Raw genomic sequence first — 22367 nt, 5'->3', positions numbered from 1 at the left:
TCATGTAACACAGCCATGTTACACTACATTAGACAAGCAGCATTGGTTACTAGTAGGTTTCCAAGTGCAATACAAGGGACACTTTAAACATTTTTAATTTTGTATTTGTAGACTTTTTTGTTGTATTGATTTTTATTTAATGCTGAAAGCTGTGTAAAGTCTAGCTGGATTCAGGTGGTCAGATAAATCAAACAAATCGATTTACACTATATGATGGAAAAAATAGTTCACCTTCAAATGTACAAATATGGAAATCAAAGTTTTACTGATAAATTCTGTGTTTACCTTGGAATAAATATTAAAAGAGAAAATATTTTAGATATATAGTAGAAATCATTAAAATGTTTTCCAAATTACTCATATTATATTAATAATTCCCCATTAATTACTACACACACATACACATACACACACACACACACATCCCAGAGGGTTTTTCTGGTTCTGCCACAGTGAAATATGCAGAACCAAATTACTTGCCAAATGAAGATGACAAAAATGAATCTGGGAATCAAACCCTGGATAAAGTGATTCAATATATCCTTCCCCTTGGAACAATTATTTTAGTGTTATTTTTTTATTGGCTTTCTGCCTGTTATATTTTTGGTCAATTAAATTTCCATCACTACAAATAATGAAGCATCACAGTATAAACAAATGAAGATAATAACATAGTAAAGAAACATGGAGGAAAGCTGTTCTAAAATGCACCAGAACCTATTGGAAAATAGCACATATGAACCTATACCTGCAAAAGTGGGGGATTGCTATCTGTCTCTCCCAATATGTTATATGTTGCAAATGACATGGTAATTGCCAAAGGCAAACCTGCAAATATACTGGTGTTAAGCTGTGTATGGCTTTATAGCTTAAATCCAGCAATTTGAGTTTTATTCAAAAGCAAATAGATAGCCAGAGCAGAGCCTACAGCACTGATTTTATGTGTTCATGCCAGGCAGTACATCAACAGCCTTATGCTGGACCAACTGAGACTTCTAGGTGATCTTCAAAAGCAATTTTGTGTACAGTTCACTGCAGCAGTCTCACTTAGTGATGATGAAAGCAGCAGTTACTGTTAAAAAGTCCTTGTGCTTCAGGCTAGCCACAACAGTTCCGAAGGCAAACAAAGTCATTACCAAAAGCCAACATGGGTTTGTCAAAAACAGATCATGCCAGACAAATCTTATTGCATTCTTTGACCAGGTGACAAAATTAGTGGACCAGAGGAATGCTGTGGATATAATTTACTTGGACTTCAGTAAGGCATTTGATAAAGTAGACCACAACCTACGCCTTGATAAGATAGAAAAATGTGGGTTAGAGAGCATCACCACCACATTGATTCGTAGCTGGCTGACTGGCCGTACTCAGCGTGTGGTCCTCAATGGAACTGCATCTACATGGAGGGAGGTGTGTAGTGGAGTGCCCCAAGGCTCTATTCTGGGCCCAGTGCTCTTCAACATCTTCATCAATGATTTGGAAGAGGAGATAGATAGGGAAGTCATCAAATTTGTAGATGACAATAAGCTGGCAGGAATAGCCAACACTCCAGAACATAGGCTTAAGATACAGAAAGATCTTGACACACTTGAACATTGAGTGCTATCCAATGAAATGAAATTCAATGGTGAAAAAAGTAAGGTTCTACATTTAGGCAAGAAAAACCAAATGCATACGTATAGTATAGGTGGTACCTTGCTCAACAGTAGCAACTGTGAAAGGGATCTTGAAGTCCTAGTGGACTTCACTTAAATATGAGCCAGCAGCGTGCTGCAGCTGCCAAAAAAGCCAACACAGTGCTAGGCTGCATTAACAGAGGGATAGAACCAAGATCACATGAAGTGTTAATACCACTTTACAATGCCTTGGTAAGGCCATACTTGGAATACCGCATCCAGTTTTGGTCACCACAATGTAAAAAAGATGTTGAGACTCTAGAAAGAGTACAGACAAGAGCAACAAAGATGATCAGTGGACTGGATGCTAAAACATATCAGGAATGGTTGCTGGAATTGGGAATGTTTAGTCTAATGAAGGACGAGGGATGACATGATAGCAGTATTCCAATATCTCAGGGGCTTGCACAAAGAAGAGGGAGTCAAGCTATTTTCCAAAGCACCTGAAGGCAGGACAAGAAGCAATGGATGGAAACCAACCAAAGAGAGAAGTAACCTAGAACTAAGGAAAAACTTCCTGACAGTTAGAACAATTAACCAGTGGAACAACCTGCCTCCAGAATCTGTGAATGCTCCAACACTGGAAGTTTTTAAGACGATTGGACAGCCATTTGTCTGAAATGGTATAGGGTTTCCTGCCTGAGCAAGGGGTTGGACTAGATGACCTCCAAGATCCCTTCCATCATCATCATCATCATCATTATCCAAAGCTCCCACCTGGACAGAGCTCCTGTTAATTCAGGAGGATTTCCAAACTGTAGACCTGTTGGTCCAGACACAGTGCTACCTGTGTCTGAAAAGACACATGAACAAACAGCAACTGTGTCTTGCTTAGGTTATAGAGCAAGAAGACTATAAACAGTAAATGTAATTAATGTTGTCTTATTCATAAGATTCCAAATTGTAAAAATTACAGTATGCATGTCACATGTTTGGTTATATTTAAATATATATATATTTATATTTAAAAACTTACATCCCAGTTATTGCAAAGAAAATCTGCAGTACTTAAATATTCACTGGCTCTTACAATATCATCGATATCAGAGAAGAACTCCAAATAATTTTGGTGAAGGTAGACATTAAATAAGTCCACAGGCATATGTGATTTTTCTATGACATCCTAATAAAAGAAAATATACACAGAATATCATACCACATAGAAAAAGTATTTGTATTCCTTTAATTAAGAATTTTGCCACATGTACATGGATAAATATTAATTATTATAGAAATAACAAACATTTTTACCTCAGGTTGAACAAGCAAGGGCTGTCGTTCATATTCTGATAAATGTTGAGGTAACTGAGGAAAGTCCACCTCTGTAGCTGGTTCTCCTATAAAATTATTTAAATGATAACTGTAGTTTAATCAAACATCAAATGTCTGAAAAACAGAATCTTGGGAAACAGAGACCGGTATCTCTTCAGAAATAAATAGTTTATAGTTCAATCCTGGCTCACATGGTTTGCACAACTTAATATGTCTAAATTCTAAGTAATATAATGGTGAATTAGCCTGCATCAAAAAGGCAGCACTTCTATTGAAGATTTTCACTATATTTCCATAGGTTTTGTTTCTTTAGTAGTGACACATCCTGTTCCAAGGTGCCCATCTGTTGGGGTGAGCTATAGGTCCTAAGGAAGTCTAAGGTGTGTGATTATTGCATGTAAGGCCTTATTAGTACAGAGAGTAAATGTGCTAACTTATGAATATCTGCAGATACTGTGACAGTTCAAGCTGGTGAGGAAGCAATCTGTAATGTCAAAAGAAAATGCTCTGTAAATCAGGGACAGAAGCCAGAAATCTTCAAAGGTGTAAAGTAAATAGCTTTAGGCCGTGGACTAAAAAACATAAAACGAGTCCTAAGTTTTAAGTCCTGACTAAACTATATGTAGATGGCAAGATTTAGACAGAGAGTTTCTTCAAATGTATGGCTCCCTCTTTTTCTATATAATGAATTTACGTAGCTCATCTTCATACATCTGCTCAGGAATGTAAAGTGGGGAAGAGTTTAATTGCTGTACTTGGTATTGATAGGTGGGGTCAGAAGTTTTGATCCATTTGTACAAATTACATGAGTTTCCTTACAATGATAGGCCAAGTTAAGGACAACAATTATTACTGAAATGTTATTTTTTTAAAAAAAGTTATCAGATATATGCATACATTCAGTTACAGTCAAATATAGAAATTAATAAAGAAATATTAGAATTTTTACATATATAATATAATAAGGATGAGTAGATTCTCTTACTTTTGCAGTAAAGTATTTTCCCCAAAGCATGGAAAAGGAAGATAGAAGCATCCTTGCTACCAATAGCTGGTGTTTGTTGGTCTTCTAAAAAATTATTGAATAGTTTTTTCTTCTTTATTTTAGATGATGTATCACATTTTAAAACAGAATTTTTCTTTCTTTGTGGCCCTAAGCTCTTATCTGATGGCTTCTCTGAAAATAATGAAAAAAACAAGAGATTTAATAAATTCAAAAAATGGAAAACTTTGACTTTAATAGTGTGGAAAATGAAAATATTGGCTATTGTTCCTCTATGCAAGGTTTAGGCCCAGGTGAACTAAATCAGGCCTCATGGAAAAGTATGAAACCAAAGTCTGTGCTATGCTCCGTTTTGCAATCTGAAGGAACCAGTGGTGGGATTCAGCCGGTTCGCATCACTTTGGCAGAACCGGTAGCTAATTTTTTGTTGCCCAGGCCCAGAATGGACTTCCGGAAGCGGCATCCACACAGAGAACCTGTTGTTCACACATTTGAATCCCACCACTGGAAGGAACTATTTGAAATCTAAACTGCTATTGTACTTTACTTAATATGATTTGCTAAGCTTGCTTGTTTCAAATATACTTAGAACATAAGGACTGGAACTGTAAGAAATAGGGAACTGAAAGTAGCTGATAGATGCGGGTTCCAATGTACACGACTGTGTGGAAAGTTATGTTCAGCAAAGGGTCAGCAGAAAGTCAGTTGAAAGTGTAAGGTTGCTGACCATCTGTCTACGATCTTAGGATGAGAAAGTGTATAAAAGGTTGGGCCTGGACCTGATTGATTTGCCACTGGCCTACAGCTGTCCTTATTGGAACTGCTATGTCATTGGACCTCATTGCAATGGGTTTTTAATGTAAGTGATGTTTTTGTGTGTGTTCCAAATTATTGTTGAAATAAACCTTTAATCTTAAAGTAAGAAGTATTGCTTTGTGTTGCCGTCTTGTTTTTTTCATTGGGTTTTTCCACAACAATAGTAACATACAACATAACTTTCACAGCAAAGTTATGTCTAGAAAGAACATATATTATTTTACTTTTTATTTCATCCCATTGTGGATAAATGCACACACATTTTGAGATTACTAAAAAATTTACTGTGAATATTGTTTTTAAAATGCTTTTAATTTTTCAAAAGTTTGAAATTCTTCCAAAGGGTAACTGTTTTTATTCCATGCATCTGTGATTTTTCTTTTAATTACTTTTTTATTTACTGCCTATGTGAAGGGGACTTTAAAATTTTTAGAAATTAAAAGGTCTTGTTTTATGCTTTCTTATGTTTGACTTAATTATGTTGTTGTAGTTAATAATGCCTACTAATGATACTGGCTATAACAATGTTACAACAAATAGAAAACATTCTAATTTGTAATATCTGAAAGACATAGTGTGCAATAGGGGTAAAATACTAGAATCCAACATTAATATACCATGTGGGAATTTAGCTAAAAATAGAATAAAAACATCAACAATAAACAAGAATAGTGATAAAAGAAAACAGATAGCAAAATGGAAAATATTTTAAAAAATAATATGTTAATATAAAAATAACACAGCACTATAAGAATCAAATGAACTTAAGTAGCCATATTCAGTTTATCCAGATAAACAATTAGGATAGTTTGTCAATAACATAATTAAACATAACTAGATATAAATTAAACATTCCTCAACTGCGCTTACTCTTCAAAATTCTTATTTTTTTCATCCACTACTATTTCCCACACTTTTAAGCATTAGTAATGTTAAAATGAAACAGGTTTTTTCTGAATTGTTAAAATAAAATGTTTTTCTAACATATTCAAAAGCAAAAATTGTTATTTTTATATGTTATTTTTTAATTTTTAAAGCACAATTTAAATGAATATTTTCTTACCTTTTAGAGAAGAAAATTGAAGGGTGTTTATTGCGCTTCGAATGTCACCTGAACATCCACTGCAAATCACTTCTAATAAGGCTTTGTCAGGGACCTCAATTTTATCTCTTCTCTACAAAGAAATTTTTAAAAAAATCAAAGCTAATTTGAGTAAATCTACATAAAGCATTCAGAAAATAATATTTCCCAGATGCTTCCTGCTTCCATATCTATCTTTTGTTTGGTCTAAAAGTTCCAAAGGTTAAGCTCTACTTTCCTATCCACTTTGTAAAGAACATTTATCACTTAATATTTTCACTACCACGATAGAATCATTCAAAACTCTGTCTATTTTATTTCACAGCAATTTTATATTAAAGTTGGATGAGCAGTGCTAATTATGAATGATGCTTAGAACTGATATTCAAAACTAGTGTTTAGAACTGAACAAAGATTTTTGAGATCAATACTGTCAACCATTATTTTACAACCCGATTTTTTAAACTTCTAAGGTATCGTTCAGAAGGAATGTAATGTTTCCATCTCCAACCTTTGCTTTCTGTGTCCCTTATAGTATGACATTATTGTAATTTAACTTATCTTACCATATTGATCTCCCCTGTGATTATTCGATTTAGGGCTTTCATCATCAGTGTTGGTGCTACTGGGTTAAAACTGAGAAAATTGTAAGAAGGAAATGGTCAAGATAAATTTCATCATGAACATTTCACCATGGCCAATGTAGCTATCAATTTATTTACCTAATGGTTGCTATACATAGCTCTTCCTGAATTGCCTTTGGGAATAGAGACCTTTGGCTGCTGCCTGTGCTGAAAACGTCCGATATTATAAATACAAGAGGACATCTGCTTGTCCGCAAAAAACTCCTACAAGGAAAAAAAATTGAAAATTAGCAGCTCAAATTTAACAGCATTAATTCTGACCAGCAATCAATAGAATTGCACTAGCAAAAATACAAAAGGTACACAACTTGCAACTCACTCATTAGCAGCAAATTAGCAGCAAAAGAAAGAGATGGAACTTTGTATTTTGGTAGTGGACTATTCTGCACTGGAGAAAGTGAGACTTGGTCCAACCATACCCATTAATTTCTCTGAGTGATCCTTTGGCAAAATAAGATACTGAACATACCTCAGAATTTCATGTAAACTGCTTGGGTCATGATAAAAATGGTTTGGCATATCCTGTTGAAAAGCAAATACAATGTTGTTATTCTAACATATCTGCTAAATTGAAGTAAAATCTGTTGCGCATTTAGGGTATTTTACTTTACAACTATAAATGTTACAAACATGGAATATTTACTTGAGATGAACCCAATGCATATGGTGCCAAGATTGAAGATGGAGAGGCAGAAAGCTACAACTTTTCAAGCCAGAAAAAGTTATTATGTACACAACAAACTGTAGCTGTTTTCCATTGCCTTGTAGAGAGCAATGAAATATTTAACTTGAAGAAATGGAAATAAAAAGTTAAATTTAATACCACGAGCTTAGTTAGACAAGTACACACATCTGTGCTGGCCTTAAAAGATATTATCTGCATTATCTATTAATAAGAGTCTATGCTTTGGGTTTATCTATCTATCTATGACAGATTCTGGATTTATTTCATGCCTAAAAAAGAGGTCCAACATATAAGGGGATAGTACCTTTGTTCATATAAATCAAAAGTGCATTTGGAAATCACAAAAATAGATATGGGATTGATTTTGCCCAGTGACTAGTTTTAGAACAAAGTATCAAAATGCTATTGTTATGAATATCCTTATTTAATTATTCAAAAATCTGGTATTTCAGGCACCAAGAAACGATGGTTATTGAATTTAGATCTCTACATTCCCAGTTAATGCTCCAGCATTAGACAAAAATTTTTCCAAAATGTCGAAGGCCAACAGAATGAAAAAAGATTTCAGGCCATTATTTTGAACTTTCTGAAAATTTTAAAATGTTAATTGAAAAAAAGCAAATATTTGTTTTATATTTGAGCAATTTTTATCAATGCTTATCAGTAAATCTGTTTGAAATAAGCTATTAGTTATTATTATAGAAAATTGAAATTTTACTACTGAGAAACTAAATTTGGAATACCTAATTAACCTAAAGTGCTATATTTAAAAATTGGGAGAAAACAATAGAACATTTAATTTTAATTATTAAAACATCTTAATGGAGTTATTCTACTACTTCAACTTACTTCCACAAGAATAAGTCTTTTGTCACTGTCCATGGCCTCTCCAACCATCTGAAGCTTGATATACTTGTTTGCTCTTAGGAGAAATTCTTGAAAGATAGCTGCCTGGCTCTGATAAGGAAGTATCTGAAAATCTGATTCTAAATAGGAATATTTATTTTACAATATGCACTAAGTACTAAGAAAAGTACCACAGATATGTGACAATATGCTACAGCTTATTGTTTTGAATTTTGTTCTTATATTTATTTGTATGGATTGTTACTGGTCCAAGATCAATAGACATGTAAATTACAGGAACTAGACGAGCTGTACAGGCAGAGATCTTAGTATACAATAGTATATATTTTGAAACAATGGACCAGATAAATCAATTACTGAATTGAAATTTTTCAAAAAAAAAATCAGATGTGCTTTAGCACTGAAGGCTTGTCCATCGTTAATAATGCTACATTTCTGGGCAAAAAGATGGCCTGAATTTTATTTGAAAGTTTAAAACTACTGAAAAAAATCTACTGAAAATTAATCATTAGTTTAATAATAGTCATATTATCTAGATCAGAGATATCAAACTTGCAGCACATAGGCTATATGTGAATTATAACACTCCTGGATGCTTCCCAAACCTGACTAAAATACAGTGGGAAAATTTATTTAAGAAAATAAGAAAGAGAAAATTCACTTAAACATAGATAATATTACACATTTAAAAATTAAACAATTTTTTTATTCACCAATCACCATAAAACTCTGGACTCGTGGCTCATGAGGTCAAGCCCACTGCCTTAATTGCAGTAACAGATTTTTTTAGTATGGATGGAACAGGAGCATCATGTGACAGAAGTTCCTTCTCAAACTGTGCTGTAGCAGGATGAAGTGACCCAAATACTGCACTTTTTCCCAGGACTGCTGGCAGGCAGCTTTGCATTAGTAGCTGACCTTCCCTGAACCCCAGAACCTTTAGCATCTCCTTCCAAAACATATCTTAACATATAACTACTATATGTTTTTGCAATTTATTCATATTCTTATATTGTGGTGCATAAACGTGTTGTTGTTTTAGAACAAGCTGCACAAATCCTTTTGTTTTTTGGCACACAGAATAACAGAAATTAGACGGCACACTGTAGGGAAGTGTTAACTGGGATTATGAGGTGAAGAGGTGGTTTGCAAGTAGGCTGGGAAGAAGCTCAGAATGGAGTTTTGGGGAAATCAAAGACCAAGAATTTAATCCCAAGAGTAGAACAAAGCTTTCATTTGGGTTTTAGAGAAAATGCAGTTTATCATCCAACTGAAATAAAATGATCTGCAATTAATCTTAAAACATCTTTAATGAATGTAAACCAAGTTTAATCCCCTATCTTCAGAGCTGTCTTTTCTTACTAAATATAGCTAAGAATAAATTAGGGGTCACGCGGAAGCTGCGCCCACCCCATTGCCGGCAATGGCAAAACTGTCCCGATATTTTGTGTGATGTCATGTGACGTCATGAGTTTGACATGTCTGATATAGAGGAAGCTGAGAATAAAGAATGCCTTTTTTTCTCAGGCATTCAGAATAGAGACTATGAGCATGTGTAAAAACTTTGGAATTTCCTCAGTAGCTTACTTTCGAATCTATTAATTAAAAGTTAGTTCAATTTACTTTAATGACTATCTAATGGTCATCCTACCAGAAATAGATATCCTATTAAATATATTCAAATTCTTCAACAATGAACAAGTGAACGTTTTAAAATTTTACCATGGTTGAAAGCAACTTGAAAGTCGTCATTTTTTTTGAAGTCTAGTGATACAGGATTTATCCATTCTTGTATCTGAATGCCAAGGTCCTTGGCTAATATTTCCACAGTAGCAGATTTTCCACATCCTGGAGGGCCAGTTAACACTAGGATGGAGCCTCCCTACAAGATACTGTATCATAAGCTGAGTTTACAATACTTAAAAAACCCAATATGGGTTTCTAGATAAAACATAATAGTACTTTGGTTTCAATAACATCCATTTTTATATTTTCAGTAAATACAATAGCCATAGTTATATTCTCAGTAATTCACCATTACAACAACCCACTTCCTTTATGCTGCACAACTTACCGTATATACTTGAGTATAAGCCGAATTTTTCAGCCCACTTTTTGGGCTGAAAAATTCCACTTCGGCTTATACTCCAGTCAACAAAAAAACTTACCGAGGACTTGTGCGTGGCCGAGGCTTTGGTGCTTCCGGGATCGCGCGCACCTCTCCCAAGCCACCGCCGTCCGGAGACCTGCCGAAGTTTGGGGAGGTTTGGGGAGGTGCCCAAACCTCCCCAAACGTCGGCAGGTCTCCGGACCTCCGCGCCCTGCCTGCCTGCTTCTTTCCGCAGCGGAAAGAAGCAGGCAGGCAGGGTGCGGAGGTCCGGAGACCTGCCGACGTTTGGGGAGGTTTTGGGAGGTGCGCGCCTCCCCAAACCTCCCCAAACGTCGGCAGGTCTCCGGACCTCCGCGCCCTGCCTGCCTGCTTCTTTCCGCAGCGGAAAGAAGCAGGCAGGCAGGGCGCGGAGGTCCGGAGACCTGCCGACGTTTGGGGAGGTTTGGGGAGGTGCGTGCGCACCTCCCCAAACCTCCCCAAACTTCGGCAGGTCTCCGGACGGCGGCAGCTTGGGAGAGGTGCGCGAGATCCTGGAAGCACCGAAGCCTCGGCCGCGCGCAAGTCCTCGGTAAGCTCCGGGCGGTCACTTGCTTCGCGTCTCCTGAGGGAAGGGGGGGCGACTGGAGCGGGCGTGTTTCCTCGCCTGCTGGGCGCCGCGATTTGCCCGGGGAACGCACGGGCCCCGAAGGGCAGCGTGGAGCGAGGAAGCGGACAGCCAGGGCTTCCCCGAGAGCCGCGGCCACACAGGGTATTCCTGTGTATTCAGGCTTGCAAAATGGCGGATCGAGCCTCTGCTGGCGGCAGAGGCTTGCAGAGCGCGGATCCAGCCTCCGCCGGCGGCAGAGGCTTGCAGAACGGCGGATCGGCTTATACTCGAGTCAATAACTTTTTCCAGTTTTGGGGGGTGAAATTGGGGGTCTCGGCTTATACTCGAGTCGGCTTATACTCAAGTATATACGTTCCTGTTACAATTTAATACTTGTTGCAACCAAATTGTTAGGACTGCATTCCAGATGGCCCAGTATGTGTCAAGTGTTCTCTAAATGGAAGCAGATATTCCTTAATGGAAACTTGCTTACTCATTTAGTGACATAAAACTTCAGGGTATTCAGAAAAAAGAAACACAAACTGAATAATTTCTCTCAAGGCAATCTTTATACAAATCAATTGCAACTTGCTTTATCTTTATCTCCACAAATAGGTTTATTTTATTCTAGTAAATAAATATTGCTCTAAAATTATATTACACAAGATTTTGATAATATTCTAATTTTACTTCATTAATTATTCAGCAGAATAAAATTGGTAAAACAAAACTAAAACTAGTGATTGAAGTTAAATAAAAGCTTCAAAATGAGCAAACTGGCAGGTAAAATCTTAGGTTCGTAATATTACCTGTCTTGGCTGATTTTGAAATATGTGACCTTTTAACCATCTTTCAACTTCTTCAATTTTTTTCTTGTGTATGACAAGGTCACTCTAACAAACAAAAATATGCATATAAGATATATTTATGTAGCAAAATGTTAAATTGTTATTACCTATACTGTAATTCTCTTAGCATATATACCAGATGTAAACAAATTAAAATATTAGGGAAGAATCCAATCTCTGTGATAATTTACTTCACTTACAAAATGATATATAAATGATATAATTTTGATCATTTGTAAAACAATAACATACGAATGTTGAAATGAATATTCTCCCCTTATTCTACCTATATGCTGAATACATATTAAGTGAAACTGGAATGGAAGATGAGGAGAATGGTTTTAAAGTTGGGAGCAAGAAACATAAACAACCTGTGCTATGATGATACTACCCAGACAGCAGAAAATGCAAATGCTCTGCAAGCCTTAATACTAAAAGTAGGACACAATGAAAAAATGAGACTAAAATTAAATATAAGGCTAAACTAATTACAACAAGGAGAACAACCAGTGTGTAACTTTAGAGAAAGAAGTACATTTATAATTGTATTTATAACTGCTGTAAAGAAGAAAGCCACTTTTTTGTATTCTTTCTTTTCTATTTTTCTTTTTCTTTCTGCCTTGCACTTCTAGCTTTTTTTCATTTCCTTACTCTGACTTAGTTTCTATTAATTTTTTATTTTTGCTATAAATCTTTTAATAAAATTATATCTATATCTACACTGTATGTATATTAAAAAAACAAAGGTACAGTAATTAGCCTTAGAATTGACAATGAAGACATCAAAGTGGTGGGTAGCTTCTGCCTTTTAAGATCAATAAAGCAACAAGCAGTCAAGAAGTATGGCTCAAACTATTTCCAGTGCCGGAAATGGAAAAGACATCCCATCTCTTGAGATTTCAGAATACATCTGAAGACGAGGAAGATGATCTTACAGAATTCACAGAGCTGTTAGTGGAAACATAGAAACTTGAGAAACCAAGAAACAGAAGGAGAAACTGATGGAGAAGAAAAGTTGGGAGCTGTTCAATGAATATAAATGGGTTGAACTTCCCTTTAAAAATATCTTACCAAAACTGCTTTTCCTATTTCAAATAGGAAAAAAATATAGTGAAAAAATATAGTGAAATATAGTGAAAAAAATCTTCAGTGACTTAATTACACTGACTTGGAAACCCACTTGGCAAAGGAAGAAAGCCAGAATTAGACTAAAGAAAATAGAGGATTTGGCTCACTGGATGGGGGTCTTATACTACCAAGGATGTGATTAATTATGGCTAAAAGAATAGATAACCTTTAGACATCCAAGATTACTATACTTAGAAGGATATGATGCATAATGAGGATAGCATGTTTTTTATGTTTTTGGAAGAATAAAATGGATATATACTTTCAAAATTAGAAATATACTATTTTTAGTATGGGAAATAAAAGCTAAAATCTATATGAAAATGCCAGGGTGGCTTTTAACAATGGAAGCTTCTGTTCACCCAAACTTAACCAATTTTGAGAAAATTGTAACCTATAAAGGTATTTTGAATATTTAAGGGAAATTAAAACTGAAACAAGATTGGAAGATCATGGTATTGATTTATTGTGATGGCCTCAATTGTAAATTCAACTGGAATATGAGAAAGATGTTAAAATATATGTTTTATAAAGATTAGATAATGTTTGATCAGGTGATAAAAGAAAGTGAATATTTAATGTTGCATGTCTTAATAACACTAAGAATTGTATTTGCTCAGTACGGGAAGATATAGAATATTTTTAAATATGGGATGTATTGTATCACTGGCTGGGAAATTGGGTTAGAGATTAGGAATTTAATATGTACTATTGTGTAAGCAAATGGACCCAGACAACACATTGTTCACTAAGCACTTATAAATTGTAAAAATAGAAAACTAATAGAATATTATATTAATAAGAAGTATGCTAAAGACTAGTACTTAGTAGACCAGCTATGAAGAAGATATTATATTAATAAGAAGTATGCTACAGACTAGTACTTAGTAGACCAGCTATGAAGAAGATATTCAAACGCTGTTTATATCCCTACAAAAATTAGAATCATGCAAGCCATGATATTCTCTGTGACACTATATAAATGAAAGCTAAACTTTTGTCTTTGAACTCTGATGTTGGAGAAAACGCCAGAAAATACTATGGACAGCCAAGAAAAGACACCAATGGCTCATTGAACAAATCATGGTTCTAATGCTGGGAAAGGGGGAAACAGGAGAAGGGAGAAATGGGCAGAGGAAAGGAAAGGAAAGGAAAGGAAAGGAAAGGAAAGGAAAGGAAAGGAAAGGAAAGGAAAGGAAAGGAAAGGAAAGGAAAGGAAAGGAAAGGAAAGGAAAGGAAAGGAAAGGAAAGGAAAGACAATCAGTATGGTGGATGGACTCAATTATGGTGCTAATGAGGGCAATGCTGGAAGACCTCAAAGTATGTGTTAGAGATAAGATTGTCATCAGAAAATCTATGTGATTACTTGGAGTAAAATGTAACTTGATGGTATATAATCAATCACGCACCTTCTAATTTAACAGACAACTGGGAATAACACATCTTTCTTCCTACAAATGGTCCATTACAGTTTCACTTAACACTTATAATCAAAACGTGACATTTTTATAAATTTTAGTACTTTGTCTATTTCTTTAGACATATTATAACAAGCAAAACGATTACTTATTATATTAAATATATACTAATATGTATATATTAATCAAATACTAGTACTACTACTAATATACATTATACATTAAATTGTATAAAACTGTACCTGAGTTTTTGGTTTGTATTTATCTACCCATGGTTCAATTTGGATGTCATTTTGTTTGAAGAGTTTATATTTCTCATCTGGTTTTCTTATTTTTCTACCACACTTGTAATTTTCAGGCAGAGGAAAATGTTCTTTGCTCTCGTGATAATTGTCAATATCTGTGAGTGATTTTTTATGGAGAATACTAGATGATAGTTTTGCAGTCTCATAAAAATCAATAAAAGATGGTTCCACCCAATCAATTTCCTGATAATATAAATATGTAGAAATTATTGCAACATAAAAATTATCAATTCTTAAAATTCTTAAACCAGTTTTTCTTAAACCACTTCTTAAACCATTTTATTATTCCCTTTATATACAGTAGTAGTTAGTAGTTAGGAAAATGAACATGAAATAAACTACCCTACAATATGTAATATGTGCGCAATCATTTACTGAACATAAAACAATTTAAACGCACATAAACCACTTCCAAACATTTATTAATACTTTGCTTATCTTTAATAGTTCTTACATTTTAATTCTGTTTAGTCTAAAAAAATTAGTGCAATTTTTAAAGAAGCCAAATTCAAATTAACAAACAAACTAAAATTCCCAGGTTAAAAGACTAGATTGTGTACAGGTAATCCCTGAGTTAACAGTGTTCCCTTAGTGAATGTTCGAAGTTATGTGATAAGCACCACTTAGTGTTTACGAAAAAGTCCCAAAATTACGAATGTTGTCACACCACAACAGTCATTCATCCTTACAAACAACTACAGTGGCACTGCAACATTCACCCTGGCTATTTCCTCCCTCCCTCCCTCCCCTCGGGTCTCTTTAGGTCCTAGCCCTGTGGATATTCACCTTGGGAAGACTGTTTTCTTGGCTGCTCCAGGCCTTTGGGCATTTACAGAGAATTGAGGCCTTCAGTAATGCAAGATCATGTGAGATCAGTGGCGCGAGATCTCACGCTACTGATCTTGTGTGATCTCACAGTACATTTAGCCTCTCTTCTCTGCAACAGAGAATGGAACGGAATTTGAGGAAGGCTTCCATGGGCCTCCTGAGGCCTGATCCGGACATCAGAGGCCTTTTCTGGGCTGCTGCCGCCTGGAAAGGAATGCAGGGGAAGCTTTTGCTGGCCTCTGGAGGTCCGTTCTGGACTTGGAGGCCTCCTCCAGACTTTTGAGGCCCAGAATTGAGGCCATGGGTGGCGACTGTGTCCTTCCAGAGATCCGTTCTGGGCCTCCGAGGCCTCCTCTAGACCTCCAAGGCCCAGAACAGAGGCAGTGGGCAGCAGCCATGTGCTTCCGGAGGTCCGCTGTGGGCCCCCAGAAGCCTCCCTCTGTTCTTGCTGGGAACAGAGAAACAGGCTGGAGAGGAGACAGCTCTTCATAAGGTAAGTGACCCGGTGTGGCATGATTGGGAAGGGGAGCAATTGTGGGACCCCCAGGGAGGGACCATGAGGTATCTCAGTGGGGGGAGGATTGGGTGGTCTGAAGCGGGTGACCTCTTCCATCACTAGGACTCCGACCTTGACCACTCTGAAATGTTCACTTAACGAGCTACGCTTTCGCCCACACATTAAATTAAATTAAGTAAACTTGTGGGCGAAAGCTGGAAGTGAATCATGTTCAAGGCAAGAGATTCACTCCTACGAATTCTTGAGTTATGAATGGAATAGGCAGGCGCCATTACATTCATAACTCGAGGACTACCTGTAATACCAAGTGTGGAGAAAAAAAATCCCCAGGGTTTTTTCCCCACACTCAGTATTACATAATCTAGTCTTTTAATTAAAAGTTTAAAGTTATAATGACTTCAAAATACTTCATTTGGCTGCAAGGGTTTTGATATGCCTGCATCAGCCTGAATTTAACACATGATACAATAAATAATAATTTAAGAAAATAAATAAATCACTTACTTTAGTTGGACCTGTCTTTCTTTTTGAAGATTTTTTTGACATCATCAGCCTTTGCAGTTTCCATTCAAAGTATATGATTAAATGCCTTTACAAATAAAGTACCTAAAAGGTAAAGAAACTTTTATATTAACAAAGTCTGCAGGCCTGCAGATAGTTACTGAGAGATGACTTACATCTGCTTTTCTCATTTGTATAGCTTCTTTTTTCTCTTTCAGATGTTATTTTTTTTCTTTTTGGCTACAGAACAGGAATGCACCACCTCCAAAGTCCCTGAAGTGCTGCCCTCTGTTGAAGAGAACACATTTCTGTCCAACAAACATACTGTAGTTCTAAAATTGTCAATTATAGCAACATCCATTTAGTCCAGAAATAGAATAATGTATATAACATTATAATACTATAACACATGCATGGGATAACCTGCTTATTTATTTTTTTCACAAAGAGCGAATGTCTTGGTATGTACAATAATTTATACATATGGAATTACAATGCAACAAGCCAATTGGAATTGCATAGCTTTACTGTATATCTATAATCTCCACTGTAATTCTGAATATACTTTAGTGACAATTGGACCAGCAACTCAGTTAAGGGAAGTGGTTGCTAAGTGAAACCGCAACTGTGTTTACAATCTTATTTCAGTTTTTCTTTGCTTTGCAGACCTGTGAAGAACTAGTTACAAAGTTACTAGTTACTAGTTACAAAGCTACTTATCTCCACTCTGTGAATGGTTGCTATTTGAGGTAGTTGATAAACAAGGACTATCTGTACATTAAGCTATTTTTGTTTTGAAGCTAATCAGCCAAGGGAATTCTAATCTAAACATGTTCCTAATCAGGATACGTCATTGTACCCTACTTGATCAAATTGTAAATGCCAAGCTTTTAAGAAAAATTCAAAAGTAGACTAACAACGTATCTGCAAAACTGGCTACTGGGTTTACTGTTAAAAAGAAAATACTAATAATTCAAAAAGAGAACAGCCAAAACTTCATTACTTCTCAGTGTCATCATTACATATTTGTACACCTAAGTAAAACTTATAATGAATAGTATAGTATACAGGTAATTGTACAGTTCACCTGAGGTAGGTGTTCCTATTTCTATGTTCATATACACCTCTGATATGAAGGTGACAAAACACCTTCCCTGAGAAACAGCACGTAGTGTGGATTATGTGGAACACAGTGGATTATATTGAAGAGTTATAGCATTTTTTTCCAAATTTTTCAATTTTAAGATGTGCTGACTTCCAACTCCCAGAATTCCCCAGCCAGGAATCTGGGAGTTGGTCCACACATCTTAAAAGCTGACAAGTTTGAAAACTGGTTGTATCTTTGGGAATCAGGTAAATGAAGAATCATGAAACATTTAGGCAATTAAAGAAGCATTCAAAGGAACAAAAATCAAATACAGGTCACACGACACATACTGATTAAACCAATGGCCTCCAAATATTGACCGGGTACTTTTTGAGGTCTTCAAGATTCAATGGCTGCCCTTAGAGGACTAGTATGCGTGCGCTTCTCTAGACAACTCTCCCCTCCCTTTCTATGAAAAAGACTGTTATAAGTAACAGTCACTTATGTGGGATGGACAGCTATATAAATTAAATAAATACTATAAGCAAATCCAGCAAAGTGGGGGGTCGAGGTGGGAGGTTTTGTTTATCTATGAGAGACACCTCCAAGGTGGAAGAAGACTTCAGCCGCCATGCACTTTTGAAAGAACTCTTCCCGACTGCGCTCAGCCACGAAGCCCGGCCTCGTCCCTAAGAGAGAAGCTCCATCCAGCTATAGTGCACGGGCACCATTTAGTTCTGTCAGGCTTCAGCCCACTTATTTCCGTCACCCAAAACCACACCCAGTCCTTCACACTCCCCTCTTTCTCCCTACCCTCTCTCAGGCCAGCTCCATTCCGACAGGGGCCTTTCATGCTCTTCGGCGCTTAGCTGTTCGCCGAGCGCCTAATACGGCTTCTACTTTGTCCCCTCTCCCGCTTTTCGTCAGGCCCGCGAGAAGGAGTAAATATGACCGAGAAAGCTTCCGGATGAAAAAAATAAAAATAAAACCCTGCAAGGCCTTACCCAGGGGTCTTCAAACTTGGCCCTTTTATGACTTGTGGACTTCAACTCCCAGAATTCCTCAGCCAGCCATGCTGGCTGAGGAATTCTGGGAGTTGAAGTCCACAAGTCATAAAAGGGCCAAGTTTGAAGACCCCTGGCCTTACCTTTTCCACTTATCGTTGGACCGCTGAGAGGAAGGAGGGCCCGGCTGACGTCTTAGTCCGCTGCCATCCGAGTAGGACGGTTCAGGTCCCCGTGAACTGCTGCACGTGGCTTCTTGATGGCAACAGAAGAAGTGGCTGTAGGAGCAATAGAGCGGCTATGAAGAGGCCTAACATTTTACTCACAGGTAAAAGTTAAAAAAAAAACAGCGAAAGGGTCCGTAAATAGGAGAAGAAGCGGGAGGTGTTCGGATTAGTACAGCTTTAGATCGAGCGCAGTCGCACCTTCCCAAAAGAAGGAAACTTAATAGGGAGCGTAAACAAATCTCCGATTCAGTCTCACGCAAGGGTAATAATAAGACAGATCCCAATGTTGCCGCGATCAAAATCGATGATGGGATAGCAAAAGTTAGCCTCATTTGCTTTTGCGCTATGCTGGTTGCTTTTAGCTAATTTTGCTTTCAGGCTTCCCCAATGTTTTGAATGCATCGCGCTTTCCCTCTCAAGAACAGCAGGTAAAAATTACCCTTTCGTGTTGCTTTTTTATTTGCATTAAATTTAATATATAGAAGCATTCGAAAGTGCGATTACCTACTTTCAGTTGGAAGTGGTGGTGTTATTCCATAAACATTAGCACCTCTTGCATGTGAAGGCCAGGACTAACCAATGGGTCTTGTATAAGCCCTTGTTCTCAGATATGCTTGTGTATGTGTTTGTGTGCATCTATGTATGTATGTGTGTGTATGTATGTATGTACGTATGTATATGCTAGGACTGATCATATTTTTAGAGACTAAGAAGCACTCGTTGCAGTAAATATCTTGTTTAGTCTTTCAGATCGATTTTGCAATGGAAGCTTATTATATATTAACAGTACTATCCTGATTGTTTCTTTATGCCTTGCATTTTTGTAGGGACGCCTGGTGTTGGGAAAACAACACTAGGCAAAGAGATAGCTCTGAGAACAGATTTTACATACATTAATGTGGGGGATATGGCTAAAGAAGGTAATTTTTAAAATTTTACAGTATATACCATTTTATTAACATTTATCTCCCAACTTTTCTGACGTACATGGATAAATATATCTAATTTAATACTAATTATATCTGTAATTTATATATTTTAATATAGACATTCCAAAAGTATCTCTAAAGTGGAATCCTGTACAACAAATTAGATTAAAAAAAACAAAAATGAAAATCAACTGTAAAATCAGTGGCAAAAAATCAAGCTGAAGAAATGATTGTTAATTCTTTTCCCAAAAACCAAGTGGATGCTATCGAGAGCAGTGAATGAGATTCATTGTTTAAATAGTGACTACTGTAATTAAAAGGATTTGATTTTGGCTGGGGAATTCTGGGAGTTGAAGTACATACTTCATGAAGTTGGCAAGTTTGAAAAACACTCATCTAGAACATACTAATAGCATAAAATACATTGAAGATTTCGTAAGAATAAGTTGTCTAAATATATAAATATAAATTAATAACAATGAGTTCCCATTTTTTTAATTATTCAGGGGAACTATATGAAGGCTTTGATGAAGAATATGAATGCCCAATATTAGATGAAGACAGAGTGAGTTTAAACTGAAATATGTATTTAATTATTCACTTTTTTGTAACTAAGAATCCACTGTTTAGTTTTCTTTCCATTATTTTCTATATAGGTTATTGATGAAATGGAAGATAAGATGCAGGATGGAGGTGTCATAGTTGATTATCACAGCTGTGACTTCTTTCCTGAACGCTGGTTTAACATAGTATTTGTGCTTCGCACTGAAAATTCTTTTTTGTATGATAGATTAGAAAACAGGTAAGTCAGTGACACAAAACTAAATATAGTTAAGTTTCAGCTTAAAGCAAACCTTATTAATGCATAATATCAAACTTCAGTATTTTTACCTAAAAAATTAAATGCTAGATGTTGTTTTTATGTTTTTCTAGAGGTTACAAAGGAAAAAAGCTTCAAGACAATATTCAGTGTGAAATCTTTCAGACAATTTATGAAGAGGCCATGTCATCCTATAAAGAAGAAATTGTACATCAGTTGTCTAGTAATACTCCAGAAGATATGGAACGGAATTTAGATCAAATTATACAGTGGATTGAACAGTGGATAAAAGACAACAACTAATTTTTTAAAAATATATAGTGATAAATAGAAGTTGTGTTTTCCTTCATTGAAGAAACAATAATAGTTGCTTCATTCAGGATAAAAATTAACAAGGAGGCCACTGAATTTTCTATTTTATGCTGTGTTCTTTATTTAGACTATGAAAGCAGGTATCAGACATTAAAGGGTTAAGAATTTAAAAAACTGAAAAATTGGGTATCCAATGCCCAAAAATAAAAATATTTGTAAAGATAAAAAATATTTCCCTAGATAATATTGCTACCAAAATCTTATTCCTGTACAGTTTTATTAATGCAGTGGATCTTCTAAGATTCATTTCTAAACATGGGACCATGCAATTTAATATATGAACATAATTTGTTATTAATTTATTAACATGGTGTAAATAGTAAGCAAACTTGTATCCATGTCTATGTTTTTGTTGATTTGTTGCTGTTTAGTAAACTACTTTGCTAAGCTTATTTCTTGTTACGTTTAGAAGACATCCTCAACCCAGATTAATCTTTGGATAAATGCTGATGGCATTTTGCAAGATTTTTGAAACAAATAGTTTATATGTGTTCCATAACTACAGTGATAAAAAAAAATTGTGATGCTATTGCTTGTATCATGTTTTTCTGTTCTCTGCCCTAGTCTGGATCATAATAAATATTACCAGAATTCATTATCCTATTTTTTTCTAAATACTGAATAATTTAGTAAAAAGTGAAGTTATAGTGAAAAGACAAGAACATGGTGAGAAAGAGCATTTTGACATGTCAAAAATGCCTATATAAGGTATATAAAGTGCATTTTTCTTAGCACTCCCAAATTTGATACTAAATGGATTGATAACTTAAGATTTTAGTCCTAGCCATATATCGTATTCTATCCAGAGAATGAGCAGAAGACTGTATTTAGATTCTCTTCTCTTTTCCCACAACCTTTAACACCTGCAAGATCCAAAGCAGAGTTTCATTGTGTAGGAAGAGCTTTGAGCATATAGAATCTTCTGCCTCTTGTACTGTTAATGAAATGACTTGATTAAAAGCAGAATTGCCTTCTGTTTTCTGTTTGGGTTATATTCTGAAAATGGTTACAAATCCCCCTTAAACTGAATCATGAGATTTAAAATAGGGTAACGCATACTTCCTTCTCTATTTGTAAAGTGGGTCAATGATGCTACTTTACTGCACTCCTATAGTGGTAGTAATACAGGTAGTGGTCATTTAGCTACTGCAGATTATGATGGTGATGAAAAAGTAACCATAACCAGTTCTCATACTTATGACCTTCACAGGTCTATAAAGCAAACCAAAGCTGAAGTAAGATTATAAGCATAGTAGTTTCACTTTTGACTGCTTCCCTTAATGACTGAGTTGCTGATCCCAATTGTGGTCAGTAAATGAGAACTCTGTGAAAAAGATATTTTCCAAAAAGTCTCATAAGCATAATTTTTACTCACTCTGCCTAGAGTATTACTGTACTTCATTTGTCTGAAACTAAAGTTCTCAGAAAAAGTTACATTTTTAGATTACAAGTGAACTGATTGAAAATAGTCACTTCAGTTAGGAGTTATGTTCACACTATTTGAAAAGCAGATGCTTGGCTAATTGCAAGATTTAATTTACCTTCTGTATATAAAGTACTGATCCTTGGAATCTTGTCTTTGATTACAAAAATGACAGTATCGAATGTTTTGAGCAGTCAACAATTTGGATCATGAATTTTGT

At 35.8% G+C, this 22367-nt stretch overlaps 2 protein-coding genes across 7 annotated transcripts in view; one reads left to right on the top strand and one right to left on the bottom strand.

Annotated features, from left to right (window-relative positions):
- RAD17 (RAD17 checkpoint clamp loader component) overlaps positions 1-18636 on the bottom strand; it is a 26871-nt gene extending 8235 nt beyond the window's left edge. The window contains exons 1-14 of one of the 6 annotated variants that reach the window (XM_083352891.1): positions 18520-18636; positions 16462-16573; positions 16289-16390; positions 14377-14622; positions 11550-11633; positions 9767-9926; positions 8027-8163; positions 6962-7014; positions 6571-6696; positions 6415-6484; positions 5831-5942; positions 3934-4125; positions 2928-3013; positions 2653-2799 (exon numbers count right to left, since the gene is read on the bottom strand). In XM_083352891.1, coding sequence (XP_083209017.1) covers positions 2653-2799; positions 2928-3013; positions 3934-4125; positions 5831-5942; positions 6415-6484; positions 6571-6696; positions 6962-7014; positions 8027-8163; positions 9767-9926; positions 11550-11633; positions 14377-14622; positions 16289-16333 — 1458 coding nt within the window. In that variant the 5' untranslated portion in view covers positions 16334-16390; positions 16462-16573; positions 18520-18636. Of the gene's footprint in view, positions 1-2652; positions 2800-2927; positions 3014-3933; positions 4126-5830; positions 5943-6414; positions 6485-6570; positions 6697-6961; positions 7015-8026; positions 8164-9766; positions 9927-11549; positions 11634-14376; positions 14623-16288; positions 16574-17722; positions 17910-17974; positions 18155-18185; positions 18404-18519 lie in introns of those variants that run through there. The other 5 variants (XM_083352894.1, XM_083352890.1, XM_083352895.1 and 2 more) reach the window with 5 other exon arrangements.
- AK6 (adenylate kinase 6) lies at positions 18504-22367 on the top strand. Its single transcript, XM_083352896.1, has 5 exons — positions 18504-18704; positions 19431-19523; positions 20039-20097; positions 20189-20334; positions 20466-22367. The coding sequence occupies exons 1-5, from the start codon at positions 18677-18679 to the stop codon at positions 20653-20655; spliced, it is 516 nt and encodes a 171-aa protein (XP_083209022.1). The 5' UTR covers positions 18504-18676; the 3' UTR covers positions 20656-22367.

The sequence above is a fragment of the Vipera ursinii genome (assembly GCF_947247035.1).
Source record: "Vipera ursinii genome assembly, chromosome: 2".
Classification (NCBI taxonomy): Eukaryota; Metazoa; Chordata; class Lepidosauria; order Squamata; family Viperidae; genus Vipera; species Vipera ursinii.
This window is presented reverse-complemented; position numbering and strand designations above follow the sequence as displayed.